At 40.5% G+C, this 15,639-nt stretch overlaps 1 protein-coding gene across 1 annotated transcript in view; it reads left to right on the plus strand.

Moving 5' to 3' along the window:
• The window catches only part of CHD1L (chromodomain helicase DNA binding protein 1 like), a 71,426-nt gene extending 57,695 nt beyond the window's left edge, over positions 1 to 13,731 (plus strand). Inside the window, 4 exon segments of the mRNA XM_035727131.1 lie at positions 6,986 to 7,056; positions 8,866 to 8,980; positions 9,915 to 10,023; positions 10,933 to 13,731. Of these exon segments, the coding sequence (XP_035583024.1) occupies positions 6,986 to 7,056; positions 8,866 to 8,980; positions 9,915 to 10,023; positions 10,933 to 11,008 (371 nt within the window). The 3' untranslated portion in view covers positions 11,009 to 13,731.
• Positions 13,732 to 15,639: the final 1,908 nt, after the last annotated feature.

The raw sequence follows: 15,639 nt of genomic DNA on the forward strand, positions 1-15,639 counted from the left end.
AAAACCCTTGGTGCTAAACCCCCACATCCTCTGATTCTGCTGCCACCTGTTTGTGCAGGCTCCCAAATGTGTGTGTGAGAGCGAGCTCTGGTAGACAGGGAGCACACTCAGAACAGGCCTTGGTCATCGGTCAAGGAAAAAACCACAAACCTGAGCTATATATAGCTCTTCTAGAATGCTGTTTCCAAGAGGCAGCCTGGTGAATTATAACATCCAGAGATGACACAAAGGCTTAAAAATTTGGCCCCAAGAGAGCAAGAAGCGTGGAGCAGGTATACCTCAAAAACACAAGGAATAACTCAGTGACAGTACCACAGAACATAAAACCGTCTGCTGAAAGCAGTGAGCACAGAGCTAAGGAGGTATCTCCTACTTCAAATGCAAAAGCATCAGGGCATGACTATGAGGAATGTGAATAATCAAGGACATATGGCATCACAGAAAGAAAATGACAGTTCTCCAGCAACCGAGCTCAGAGGCACAGAATATTGCAATCTGATAAAGAATTCAGAATAGCAGTTATGAATAAACCCAATGAGTTGCAGGAAAACTTTTATTAAAAGGCAATTTCATTGAAATCAGGAGTAAAACATGAACAGAATGAGTTCTGTTCTGTAGAAGAGAACCAAACAAATTCTGGAGCTGAAGAATTTGATGAATGAGGTGGAGACTACAATAGAGAGCAGCTGTAGCAGGGCAGACCATATGGAAGAAAGAATAAATGACTTGGAGGATGAGAGTTTTGAAATAACACAGAAGAGATGAAAGAATAGAGATTAAGGAAGAGCTGTGGGATTGGATCAGAAAGACAACTATCAGAGTAAGACAAATATCAGAATAAGTAGGCTTCTAGAAAAGAAAGAGAGGGAGAAGAGGGCAGAGTTCATTTAAAGAAATGATAGCTGAGAATGGCCGAAACCTGGGGAAAGACTGGAACACGTAAGTCCACAAAGCTAATAGATCACCCCATTATCTCAATGGAGAAAGGCCTTCCCAAGGCACATGATAATAAAACTGAAAAATCAGTGAAAAAGAAGCCAGGGAGGAAAAGAACATAACCTGGAAAGGACCCTCATTAGGCTGACAGCAGACTTCTCAGCAGAAACTACAGGCCAGGAGAGAGTGGAACGACGTATTCGGTGTCGGGAAAGATAAGGACTGCCAACTGAGGATACTGTATCTGGCCAAGTTATCTTGCAGATAAGATACCCCAGACAAAAGCTGAGGGACTTCACTACCACTAGACCTGCCTTGCAAGACGCTGAAAGGAGTTCTTCAAGCCGAAATGAAAAGGTACTGATCGGTATCATGAAAACATGGAAGTACACAACACACTAGTAAAGGTGAAAGATAGAGTTAGGTAACTAGTCTATATTAGGATGGTGCATTAACCACTCAACTCCAGTATGACGGTTAAAGGAAAAGAACAGTAAAAAGAACCATTAATGAATACACAACATAAAAAGAGGTAAAAAGGAATAAAAGGGAGAGCCTCTTAATAGGTGATTGAACACAAGTTGCTGTCAGCTTAAGATGGACTGTTTTATCTGTAAGGTGTTTTATGGTAACAACATAACAAAAACCTAGAGTGGATCCACAAGAGACAGAGGAAATGGAGCATACCACCACAGAAAATAACCAGTTTATGAAGGTAGACAGAAACAGAGGGAAAAAGAAACAATGGAAATACATTGGAATTTGCCTGAATTCACCAAGCAAAAAGCACAGTGGCTGATGGAAAAAACAAAAAGGACACAGCTATTTGCTGCCTCTGAGAGACCAACTTGAGCCTTAAAAACACATATAGATTCAAAGTGAAGGGATGAAGAAAGATAATCTATGCAGGTGGGAACTAAAGAAAGGGAGGGGGTGGCTGTCCTTGCATCAGACAAAGTAGACTTTAAACCTAAACGGTAGCAAGAGACAAAGTCATTATATAATGATAAAGGGATCAATGCATCAAGAAGGTATAACAACAGTATATATTCACCCAACATCAGAGCACCTAAATATATTAAAACAAATAGATATGAAGGGAGAAATAGACAACAATGCAATAATAGTAAGGGACTTTGATATATCACTTTCAGCAATGCACAGATCATGCAGAGAGAGAAGCAACAAGGAGATAGACTTGGACCAAATAGTACATCAAATTGACCTAATAGACGTCTATAGAAAATTTCATCCAACAGCAGAAGAATACACATTTTTCTCAAGTACACGAACGTTTTCAAGAATAAAACACAAAACAGGTCATAGCAAAATAAGACTGAAATAATACCAAGTATCCTTTCCAACCACAGTGGTATGAAAGTAGAAATTTTTAATGAGGAAAGTTAGAAAATCTCCAAATATGTGGAAACTAAACAGCACACTCCTGAACAACCAGTGAGTCAAGAAGTCAAAAGGCAGACCAAAGAATATCTCAAAACACATGGGAACACAACATACCAAAACACTGATGGATGCTGCAAAAGCATTTCCAACAGGGAAGTTGATAGCAATAAATGCTTATGTTAAGAAAGGATATTTCAAATAAACAGCCTAACTTTATACCACAGAAACTAAAAAAAGAAGAGCAAAGTAAGCCCAAAGTTAGCAGAAGGAAGGAAATAAAGATGAGATCTAAAATAAATAAGAGATCTGAAATAAATAAATCAATAGAGATCAGTGACTCTTACAAACTGGTTTTTTGAAAAGATAAAATTGACAAACCTTTCACAAGACTAAGAAAAAAAAGACTCAAAGTTAGAAATGAAAGAGGAGAAATTACAGCTGTCACTGCAGAAAAACATTAAGATCATAAGTCACTATGAACAATTTTACACCAACAATTAGATAATCTGGAAAAAAATGGATAAATTTCATAGTCCTACAACCTACTAAAGACTGAACCAGGAAGATATAAAAGTTTGAACAGACTGATTATGAGTTAGGAGATTGACTCAGTTTTAAAAACCTTCCAGGACCAGATCGCTTCATGGACGAGTTTTACCAAACATTTTAAGAAGAATTAATGCCAACCCTTCTCAAACTCCTCCAGAAAAATTGAAGGGAGGGAACACTTTCAAACTCATTCTGTGAGGCCAGTATTACCCTGATACCAAAGCCAGGTAAGGATATTAAAAGAAAACTGTAGACCAGTATCCTGATGAATATAGAAGCAAAAATTCTCAAAAAAATATTAGCAAACCAAACCTAAGAACTCATTAAAAGATTACACACCATGACCAAGTGGGATTTCTCCCTGGGGTGCAGGGATAGTTCATCATTGCAAATCAAATGTGATAGAATGAAAGACAAAAATCATTAAACTTCTCAACAGATGAAGTAAAAGCATTGACAAAATACAACATCCTTTCATGATAAAAACCCTCAATAGAATAAGTGTAGGAGGGACATAACATCAACATAATAAAAGCCATATATGTTACCCATGGTTAATACTGTATTCAACAGAGAAAAATCAAAGCTTTTCCTCTAAAATCAGGAACAAGACAGGGGTGCCTGCCTATTCTCCTCCTTCTTATTTAACATAATACCGGCAGTCCTAGCTAGAGCAGTCAGGCAAGACAAATTAAAAGGTATCCAAATCAGAGAGGAAAAAGTAAAATTGTCATTATTTGCAGATGATGTGATCTTGTATATTGAAAATCCCAAATTCTCAATATATCAGATTTAATCAATTGGAAAAAGAACTATTGGATGTAATCAATGAATTCAGTAAAGTTGCAGGATCTAAAACCAACATACAGAAATCAGTTCCTCCTTCTCTATGCACTAGCAGTGAAACATCTGAAAAAGAAATGAAGAAAACTATCCATTCACTGTAACATCAAACACAAATAAAATATCTAAGAATTAGTTTAACCAAGGAAGTAAAAGATTTAGACAATCAAAATTACAAGACTTTGTTTAAAGAAATTGAGGAAGACATAAACAATTGAAAAGATATTAACTTTTCTGATCAGTGATTGTGAAATATCATTAAAATGGTCATGCTCCACAAAGCCATCTCTGGATTTAATGCAATCCCTATCAAAAGTCCAGTAGCATTTTCTACAGCAATAGAATAAATCCTAAAATTTGAATGAAACCAAAAAAGACCTTGAATAGCCAAAGCAATCATTAGAAAGAAGAACAAAGCAGGAGGCATCACACTTCCTGATTTCAAACTATCCTACAAAGTGATAATAATTAAAACTGTATGGTACCAGCATAAAAAAAACATGTAGATCAGTGGAACAGAATACAAGACCCCAGAATTAAACCTCTACATACATTGCCAACTGATATTTGATAAAGGAGCCAGGAACACCCAATAGGGAAAATGTAGTCTTTTCGGCAAATGATGTTGGGAAAACTGGATAGCCACATGCAGGAAAATGAAATTGGGACCCCTACCTTACTCCACTCACAAAAATTACCTCAAAGTGGATCAAAGACTTAAACATAAGACCTGATGCCATAAAACTCCTAGAAGAAAACGAGGGAAGAAATTCCTTGAGATTGGCTTTGGGGGTAATTTTTTGGGGAGGACACCAAAAGAACAAAAGTAAAGGAAAAAAAGTGAAAGATTTATGCGATCTGAAGAGAAACCAAGAAAGACATGTATCCTATGACCTCACTGATATGAGAATTCTTAATCTCAGGAAACAAACTGAGGGTTGCTGGAGTGGTGGGGGGTGGGAGGGATGGGTGGCTGGGTGATAGACATTGGGTAGGGTATGTGCTATGCTGAGCACTGTGAATTGTGTAAGACTGATGAGTCACAGACCTGTACCCCTGAAACAATACATTATATGTTAAAAAAAGAAGAAGATAGGAGGAAGGGAAAAATGAAGGGGGGAAATCGGAGGAGGAGACGAACCATGAGAGACTATGGACTCTGAGAAACAAACTGAGGGTTCTAGAGGAGAAGTGTGGAGAGATGGGTTAGCCTGGTGATGGGTATTAAAGAGGGCACATACTGAATGAAGCATTGGGTGTTATACGCAAACAGTGAATCATGGAACACTACATCAAAAACTAATGATGTAATGTATGGTGATTAACATAGCATAATAAAAATAAATAAATCTGAAGCCCCCCCCCCAAAAAAAAGTAAAGGACAAAAATCAGTAAGTGGGACAGCATCAAACTTAAAAGCTTCTGCACTTCAAAAGAAAAAACAAAATGGAAAGGCAACCTACAGAAAGGAAGAGAATATTTGAAAACCATATATTGGATAAGAGGTTACTGTTCAACATTTATAAAGAACTTGGACAACTCAACAGAAAAAAAAGTCCGATTAATTCTTCCAAAGAAGATGTACAGATGGCCAACTGGGACATGAAAAGATGCTCAACATCAGTAATCATCAGGAAATGCCAATCAAAACTACAATGAAATATGACCTCACACCTGTCAGGATGGTTATTATCATCAAGAAGAAAAGAGATAATAAGTATTGATGAGGATGTAGAGAGAAGAACTGTGATACACAGTTGGTGGGAATGCAAACTAGTGCAGTCACTATGGAAAACAGTATAGAGGTCCTCAAAAAATTACAATTAGAGCTATCATATGATCCAGTAATCCCATTTTTGGTATATATTCAAAGGAAATGAAAACAGGTTATCAAAGAGATATCTGCACTCCCTTGTTGATTTCTGCATTATTCACAAGAGCCAAGATATAGAAACAAGTGTCTGTCAACAAATGAATGGATGAAGAAGATGTGTACACACACACACACACACGTCCCTTAATGTGGAATCTGAAACTAAAAAAAAAAAAAAAAAAAAAAACGAGAATGAAATGGTGGTTACCAGGGGCTGGGGTGGCAGAAATGGTAGAGATAATGTTTAAGGGTACATAATTGCACTTAGGAGATAAATAAGTCCTAGAGGTCTGTACACAGTGCAGGGACTACAGACAACAGAACTTTATTGTAAACCTTAAAATTGCTAAGAGACTAGGTCGTTAATTGTTCCCAGCACTAGAAGGAGTGACAGTTATGGGATGTGATTGCGATGTTAGCTCATGCTACAGAGTTGACTGTGTTGCAGTATAAATGTGAAAATCAATGTGCTGTACACCTTAAACTTACACAGTGTTATGTCAGTTAACCTCAATAAAAAAATAGACAATAACAAATGTTTGTGAGGATGTGGAGAAATTAGAACACTTGTGATGATGGTGTGAATGTAAAATGATGGAGCTGCTATGGAAAACAGTATGGTGTTTCCTGAAAAAATTAAGAAAAAGTTACCATAATCCATCAATCCCTCTTGTAAGAACTGTAGGCAGGGACTCAAACAGATATTTGTATACCCATCCTGCATTATTCACAATGGCCTAAAGGTGGGAGCTACCCCAGTGTCTGATGGATGGATAGATAAGCAGTGCGGTACACAGTGAGCTATTATTCAGCTTTGGAAACCAGGAAATTCTGACACATGCTACAACATGGATGAATCCTGGGGACATTATGCCAAGTAAAATAAGCCAGTCACCAAAAAAAAAAAAAAAACAAGTATTGTGTGAACCCACTTAGACGAAGTAACTCCAGTAGATTCACAGAGGTAGAAAGTAAGAGTGGTGGTTGTAGGGAGATGGGGAGAAGATGTTTAATGAGTATGGAGTGTCAGTTTTGCAAGGTGAAGAGAGTTGTGGAGATTGATTGCATAGCAGTGTGATGGTACTTGATGCTACTGAGCTGTGAGCTTAAAAATGGTTACAATGGTAAATTTTATGTTAGGTATATTTTACCACAATAAAACATTAAAAAAATGAAAGTTTTTGAGCCAAAATCACCCCCTCAGGAGTGGATCATGTGAGTGCCTGGCAAAGGCAGTGACTGAAGCTAAGTGAAAAAAAATGAGATTGCAACCTGATTGGCCAAAAAGGAAAGGATTGGGCATTCACAAGAGTCCCTCTTCGGGGTCTCAGTCCAGAGTGAACCTCACCTTCTGTCTGTTGCTCTTTTATTTTACCTCAGACTTGAATTTGGGAGGCGTCCTTTTATTTCCTATTGACGATAAAGAGTCAAGAAACAAAGGGCAAGATTTGGTAAGTAAAAAAACACCTCTTATCAGACCTAAATTTTGGCTCACATCACCTCCTCCTAAAACCTCTCCTGTTCCTGCTGGCCTCTAGTTGCTTGGGCTGTCATAATAAAACACCACCAACACTATACTTTCAGAGATCATTTCTATAGTTGGTTATAAAACACCACCAACTAGGTGGCTTAGAAAACAGATGAATTTCTTCACAGTTCTGGAAGCTACTGGTCCAAGATTAAGGTGCCGGCAGGGTTGATTTCCTCTGAAGCCTCTCTCCTTGGCTTAGGGGTGGCCACCTGTACGTTTCCTCACACGGTCTTTCCTCTCTGTGTGCATCACTGGTGTCTCAGTCTATGTCCATATTTCTTCCTGTAAGCACAGAAGTCAGACTGGATCAGGCACCACCCTAATGGCCTCATTTTAATTTATTTTCTTCTTTAAAAGGCCTGTCTGCACACACAGTCACATTCTAAAGTACTGAGGGTTAGGGCTTCAACATAGGAATTTGAGAGGACCCAATTCAACCCATAACAAGCAGGTTGGGCCTCACACTCCACCACACTCCCTCCATCCTCCTTGCTTCTGTCCATCACAGCCCCTGGAACACTGTCCTCTAACTTGCTTGTTGTCTGCACAGACCTTAGGCAGGCTCCTCCATCCTGTCATTTTATCCTCAATACCTCACACAGTACCAGCTTATAGAAAATGCTCAGGAAACACTGAATAAGAAAACATTACTCAGAACTCCAAGCATTTCATCATTTACTATGTGAAAAGTTGTGTAAAAGATTGTGTTTAGTAGCCAGCCATAAGCAGAGGAAAGGAGCCGATCCATAGTTCCTCTGCCTGTATAAAGTTCTCCTTTGGGGCACCTGCGTGGCTCAGTCAGTTAAGCATCCGACGCTTGATTTCCGCTCAGGTCATGATCTCAAGAGTCCTGAGATTGAGCCCTGCAATGGGCTCTGTGCTGAGCGTGGAGCCTGCTTAAGATTCTCTCCCTCTGCCCCACCCCCCACTCAGGCTTTCTCTTTCAAAAAAAAAAAAATTCTCCTTTTGCATCTGAAGTGTCTCTTAACTTACCAGTCCTCTAGAATTCCTCTAAGATGTTTTATTAACCACACTTAACCTGACTTTCTGAAGGGCCTGAATTCATATTCAATTTAGAGCCAAATCTTACTGACTTAGAAATTTAGAAACTGGGCTGAAAGGGACATATTTTCTTGAGGTTGGTAGTCTGTGTGGCTGACAGCAAAGTGGCTTCTGCCTGCTCATTTTTTCAGTCATTTCTAAAATGCTAAAAAATGTAAACAACACAGTGGTTATGGCACAGATGCTCAGAATCCAGTGACTCAAGAAAACTGTTTACAACTGGTTACCATATGGTGGTAGGGATGTCAGTCCCAGACGCTCCCTTGACACTCTCTCCAGTCTCCCCTACTTAGGTTAGGACAGAGATGGGATGGGGGTTGGGAGCTGACTCAAGCATCAGCCAGAGGGCGGGATACAGGAACCTGTAAAGTCCTTTCTGCTCCTAAGACTGAAAAATGCTTTCTTTACCATTGAGCGCACTTAGGAAAGACAGCATGTTTTGGACGCTGGTTTTAACATACCTTAAAATGAAGAAGAAATGCTTGTGTATAAAGTTACCACAAAATAAAACAATTACAATAGAAGATTAAGTCATGAATTTGGTAGGACGTGGTCCAGGCAGAGCCTCCAAAGAAGATGGAGACGAAGCCCCTCCGTGGGCAGGTCACTTAGTTGACAGTGCAGCCTTCTCAGGTCATGTCAACCATGTGATGGCTGTTCCTCCTAGTTGGCCTTGATTGTGGCTCAGCACCGTGATCGCTCCAATGTCCTGTCTGGCATTAAGATGGCAGCCCTAGAAGAGGGCCTGAAGAAGATCTATTTAGCAGCAAAGAGAAAGAAAGGTAAGCTTTTCAGGAGATGACTTTCTGTTTCCAGGCATGTGATAGGGTTTTTTTTTTAATGTTATGTTAATCACCATACATTACATCATTAGTTTTTGATGTAGTGTTCCATGATGGTGAGAAATGTTAATATATATGGTAAAGGTAAGGCCCCATATGAGAGACCACACAAGTGGACCACACCATCTTGATCAGCCTGTTTTTCTTTCCAGATCACTTTCATTATCTCTGTGGACCATCTCCCTGCACTGGGGTATTTGTGTCATGATTTTACAGATGAGGAAGCAGAAGACCAGAGATGTAGTAATCTGGTCAGATGCAATTGGGGAATGCTGTTTATCCTAACCCTTCCCCTCTTGGATAGCCGCACCCAAGCCACAGTTCTCTGCCAAAAGTTTTATTTCCAAATAAAACTCAGAATTTGTTGAACTGATTGACTTGTTAAAGAATCTGTTTATTTTGGGGCGCCTGGGTGGGTCAGTCAGTTTTAAGTGCCTGACTCTTAATTTCAGCATAGGTCATGAGCTCAGGGTTGTGAGATCGAGCCCCGCCTCCGGCTCTGCACTGAGCATGGAGCCTCCTTCAGATTATCTCTCTTCCCCTTCCCTCCTCCCTCTCTCTTAAAAAAAAAAAAAAAAAAAGGTTTTTTTATCTCCAACATTGATCATATTCTATTTTCATTGTACCTGCTTATTTCCAGAGCCTGTAGGTCTTTGTGTTTAATAGAATTACTTAATTTTTCCTATTATAGTCCTACCCCAGAATATTTTTAACATTGTAATTTTATGCTTTGTGTGGGATACCCCATGATTATGTACATTTTGTCTGTTGGAAACCACAAAGTGACTAAGAGTATAGTTTTATGTATATTTTATACTGAATCAAGTTTTTGATGAATGAAGACATCATAATCTATTTGTTTCCTCTTTAACAGCAAGTGTTCATCTACCACGCATTGGACATGCCACAAAAGGTTTTAACTGGTATGGTACTGAGCGACTGATTCGGAAACACTTGGCTGCAAAAGGCATCCCAACTTACATGTATCCTTTTGTGATCTTACTAGTGTGTTCTCTCAGCTCAGAGAAAAGGTCTTGGATTTTCTGGTATCACTAATCAAGGCCAAGCCTTCTTCTGCCACATTTTTTACTTTGCCCCTCACCAGTGAGACAAAAACAAAGAAGTACTTTGTAACTTGTACATATCCAAGGAGAGGAATACACCCAAGCATTTCTGGGTTCCAGCAGCTAGGAGTATATGGGGGGGGAGTTCACTGAATAATTGTCATTTGTATATGGGGGAGTTCATTGAATAATTGTCATTTGATAACATTGACTCTTTTCACATTAGATCTCTAGAGATCCTTCAGGCCTGTAGACAAGGCTCTGTTCACTAAAGTAAACAATTAAACAAACAAACGAGAGAACTATTTTACTTTTGAACCCATTCAATGTATTCTTAGGGTGCAGTGTAAAATTCTTTTTGACCACTAGGATATAATCTAGTACTGCTAGACTAGTATTTTCTTCTAATGATCTCCTTACTGTATCAGTTAGCATTGTTTGAACTATTACACTGAGTCTAAAAAAATCAACTAGAAGGTGAACTGCCCCCCCAAGTGCTATAATCATATAGAAACTCCATCTTTTTACTTAGATACTTTGATACAGTGTTGTTTTTCAAGACATGTAAATACTGTAAAAACTTAGCAGAAAAGTCCTGTTTTGTATGCTTGTACAATTCAAGCAGTATCAAAAGAGTTTAATAATGAGATAACAATAGCAGTAGTGAGTACTAACAGTATTGGAAGAATTTATGATACAGTGAAAGGGAATTAAGGCATGCTACTTTCAGAGTGAATATTTCAATAACTACTAAACTAGAGAAGTAGCAGTTCTAGTAAAGTTGATTTTAAAGTGATGAAGTAGATCTTCCTTGACTCTCCTTATCAGCTATTACTTTCCTAGAAGCCAGGCAGCTCTTCTTCATCCATAGTCCTCTTCTTCCTCGGGACAGCTGGTGCCTTAACAGTTGGCCAGTGTCACAGTCAGCATTCAGCAAGCAGTTAATATTTGCCCAGAGCTGCTGAATTAGAGTGTTTCAAAAAGGAGTCCAGATCTGGTGGGCCTCTGAGAAACTGTGTTTTCTGAATTCTCATTTTGTTCTCCAGGATGTGTTACTCTGATTTGATACCTAAATACAGGGATGCGCACCTTAATTGGGAAAGTCCTCTGGCACTTTGCCAGGGCTCCAGTTTGCATAGTTATTTGCATAATAAATTTTCTATCTCTAATGGTTTCATTGCTTTCTTTCTCCTCAATCCAGTTTTCTTCCCCTCCATCAGTCTGATTTCTTTACAGAGGACTAGGCTGTGGATTAAGGAGAAATGAAACCGGTTGCTGTGGGAGAAGGAAGCACCTTCAGCCCATTTATGCCTTGGGAAGACAGGACTCTGCAGGGCAGATACTGAGAAGTGAGATTCCTGATCCAGATGAGTGGAGCCCTTCCTGCCCTTCTTTTCATACTGCTCAGCATCAAGCTCTAGAAGACAAAACATTGGCCTAGAGGCCTGTCAAATGTGACTTTAGAGAAACCAGAGGATCACCTTTTCCCCTTCCCACCAAATTGAATTCAGCTTAAAGAAATAAGGGAATTGTGGGAATGGCACAAAGCACAGAATGATGACTAGTGTTATTAGGGAGGGCAGGGCTGAGAACTCCAAGGGAATGAGTCTTGGGGGGAGGCACTGTATAAACTGTGGCTTTTCCTACTTTAGTATATAAAGCCTCAGTCTTAAGAGGCTGACTGTCCTCAACCAGCCTGACTTCTGCCGCTTTTAGGACCTCAACACCCTGAGTCCTGCAGACACCTCTTCAGAAGCCCCAGCCCTGGGCCCTTGATTTCAAGGAACCCTGGCTGGCAGAGCAGCCAGCCAGGACCAGGACCTTCTAAGGAAGGTGGTGTCTGTAGCACCTGGGTTGTGCTTTTCTGTTTGACTCCCTCCCTGGCACTTTCACCCCTCGACAATTCAGCATCTGTGTCGAAGACCTTTTAGACCCTAAATTCATGATTCCTTCATTTTTTTTTTCCTCCTAAAACTTCTTTCCTTTTTTAGAATCTAAAGCAGGCTCCATACTGGGCTCGTTTTCAACCCTGAGATCACAACCTGAGCCAAAATCAAGAGTCAGAAGTTCAACTGACTGAGCCACCCAGGTGCCCAAACTTCTTTCATTTTTGCTGCCTCTTAACTCCTACTCTTACTGCTAGGCCTTGACGTACAGGTTATTATCATAACTTTAACCTCTTGACTGGCATCTTGTCTCTCCTGTAACTAAACACAGAATTGGAACTCTTTAAAGGGAGGATAGTGAAACTTAACCTAATGCACAGGTAAATTGTCAGACCTTCAGAAGCAGCCTCGGTACAAATTGGTGAGGTATTAGCAAAATCAAAGAAAACTTGATTTGCAGAAGCTGTATGCGCTCCTGGAAAGCTGTGATCACTTCTGAGGGTAGCGTGCACAGGGCCAACTCGGGATGTTTCTGAACATCTGAGAGAAGCATCAGAGCAGGGAACTCACTCTCAAAGAGAACACAGCTGACCTTTCAGGGGCACAGTTGTTCTGGGTGTAGAGGTTCTTTGTTTTCACCCAGCACTCTGTCCCCCATGCTCCAGCCATGTGAACTTTTTCCTCTGGTTGGAGGTCCTGGGCCATGAACCTCTGTCTCATGATAAGTTGGGCAAAATAACACAGAAGATTTAGAAAACTCAACATAGCACATTCTCCCTTACACAGGGTCACTTGTTAGTGGCAGTCCCCTGCTTTGCTTGTCTACCTCTGCAATTCAGAGTCATCAACACTGCCTTATGTCTCCATAAGTCCTTCCTAGCTTTTATAATCCCTCCCCTTTTCCCAAAGGGCTGTCATTCTCTGGGAAAGAGAAAAACTACCTACTCTGTTCATTCCAAGGGTTTTATTCTCTTTCTTCCACAGCTTATTGTAGGGTCTCTCTCGATTGGATGGGGGCCCCAAATGGGCAATGATTCGGTGGAAGCTGGTGGGTAGCACGGGCAGTGAAAAGAATTCACCTGGAGATTGGAGGTGTAAGGAGGCAGTGGTGGTGGCTGTTTTTTCGGTTGTTGTTTTTAGAGGGGGAGGTGGGGGCAGAGGGAGAGAGAGATTCTCTCTCTCTCCATGCCCAGCATGGAGCCCAACATGGGACTCAATCTCATGACCCTTTGATTATGACCTGAGCTGAAATCAAGAGTCTGATGCTTAATGGACTGAGCCACCCTTGCACCGTGTGGGGGCTGTTTTCAAAGAGGGAAGGTGAGGAGGTATGGCAACATACGGAATTTTCCCTTTTTTGGTAACTGTGCCTGGTTGTAAGCCCATTGGTCAGTTAGGGCCTATGGATATTTTCAGGTGGGTTGCCTGATGGGCCTGTCTGTATTCAGCCAGGGGGTCACTGAAAGCCCTTTCTATATTATATCACTCAAGCCTGTTTGCCTTAAAGTAGCCTCTATACTTATCCTTGATGCCCTCTAGCCTGACCCCTTGAGGAGGCTAAGACAGGGGTATGAGGACAATACGAGGTTTTATTCACCGATGAGCTTCTGTGGAAAAGTTTGTACCTCTACATAAGTATGAAAACCCTGCTTATTGAGATAACGAGGATCTTAAGTCTGTTGAACTTCTTCCATATGTACAACCTGATATATTTTCTTGATTTTTAATAAACTGCCTTTACATTTTGTAACAAGCCTGTGATTTAATTTTTTTTTCCCCAATCAATCTAAAGTGTGTACTAAGTTAATTAACCTTCAAGTATAGCTTCAAAGCATTTTATAGCCCCAGACCATCTCTAGGCCAGTGGGGTTTTTTTGCTGTCTACTAACTACAGTATAAACTTTAGCACTGCTTACCTTCCACCATAATCTAACCTTATTTCCCAAAGACATCCTGCAGTTTCTCACTTCAGCTTTTGCTCATCATGCTAGTTCCTCTCCCTGGACTTCCTTACTCCTGTAAACCCCTTCCCCTGTCTCCAACTCTCCACTGTCCCCTATCAGGTCTGGTTTTCTATAAGAATCTAGAAAAAGGCATTTCCTGTAATTGTATAAAAATTTAATCTCTCTGTGTATGAACTGCTAATGATAATTATGTTATAGCACTTTCTTTGTTGTAGCTCATATTTATTGGTCTCTTAACGCTTGGTGAAATACTAAGGTCTTTAAGAAAGATGATTTCTCATATTGTACAAAGTGGTTGGTAGGCACTCATATATTTGTTGAAATGGTATTGAGATAACTGGCTAGCAATTTGGGAAAAGTATCAGACGTCCCCCATATATTATAAATTCCAGATGGCTTAAGTATTTTTTTTCAAAACTTTTTTAAAGATTTTATTTATCTATTTGACAGAGACACAGCGAGAGAGGGAACACAAGCAGGGAGAGTGGGAGAGGGAGAAGCAGGCTTCCTGCGGAGCAAGGAGCCCGATGTGGGGCTCAATCCCAGGACCCTGGGATCATGACCTGAGCCGAAGGCAGCCACTTAACCAACTGAGCCACCCAGGCGCCCCTGGCTTAAGTATTTAAACATAAAACTCAAGAAGACAGAAACTTGTCATCTTTATGGTGTCTAACTAGCAACTGCCCTTTGAAGCTTCTCAAAACTTCTCACTAAAATACCAGTGGCATTAAGGTGAAGACACAACCACACTGAAAATAGACAACCAACCAATCAAATGCCAGAATATGAGAGGAAGTGACACTAGTTATAAGGGCAAAGTTGAACTGAGATTTCATTTTAGGAATTAAAGATGGCTTAAAAACCAAGGACCTTCACCAACCAGAAAATAAGCAACCATCCCTTTATACCCTGAGTTACTCTGAAGGTGTCCACATCTGCTCCCAGCCCTTCTTTCCCTGTTAACAAAGGGCCGTCTTTGACGGCCTTTGATGGCCTTTGTCAGCCCATCTCAGCTGTAAACTGTCCCCTCCACCGTTCTCAAGAATGCTATTCTACCAATTCCTTTGTTTATACATTCAATTTCTTCTTTAAACTGAAAACTTCATTGAGAAAAAAGGTTAAGTCTCTCCCATTTAAAAACAACTTCAGGGCGCCTGGGTGGCTCAGTTGGTTGGGCGGCTGCTTTCGGCTCAGGTCATGATCCTGGAGTCCCGGGATCGAGTCCCGCATTGGGCTCCCTGCTCGGCGGGGAGTCTGCTGCTCCCTCTGACCCTCTTCCCTCTCGTGCTCTCTATCTTTCATTCTCTCTCAAATAAATAAATAAAATCTTAAAAAAAAAATAAAAAGAACTTCATTCCCTATTCCCTTCCCCTATCAAACCTCAAGAGTTGTCCATAATCTTCTGTCATTTCTTCACTTCCCTGACCTCACTCTTTAACCCATACCATTCTGTCTTTCTGCACTTTACACCACCAAGAGTCTGTGTTAAGAATATCATCAAACTCAGGGCTCATGCATGGCTCAGTCGGTTAAGTGTCTGCCTTTTGCTCAGGTCATGATTCAGGGTCCTGGGATCAAGCCCCATGTCAGGCTCCCTGCTCAGGGGGGAGTCTGCTTCTCCTTTTCCCTCTGCCTGCTTGTGCTCTCTCTCAAAGAATACCATCAAACTCCAACTCACTAAATCC

The sequence above is a fragment of the Zalophus californianus genome, chromosome 4 (genome assembly GCF_009762305.2).
Source record: "Zalophus californianus isolate mZalCal1 chromosome 4, mZalCal1.pri.v2, whole genome shotgun sequence".
Classification (NCBI taxonomy): Eukaryota; Metazoa; Chordata; class Mammalia; order Carnivora; family Otariidae; genus Zalophus; species Zalophus californianus.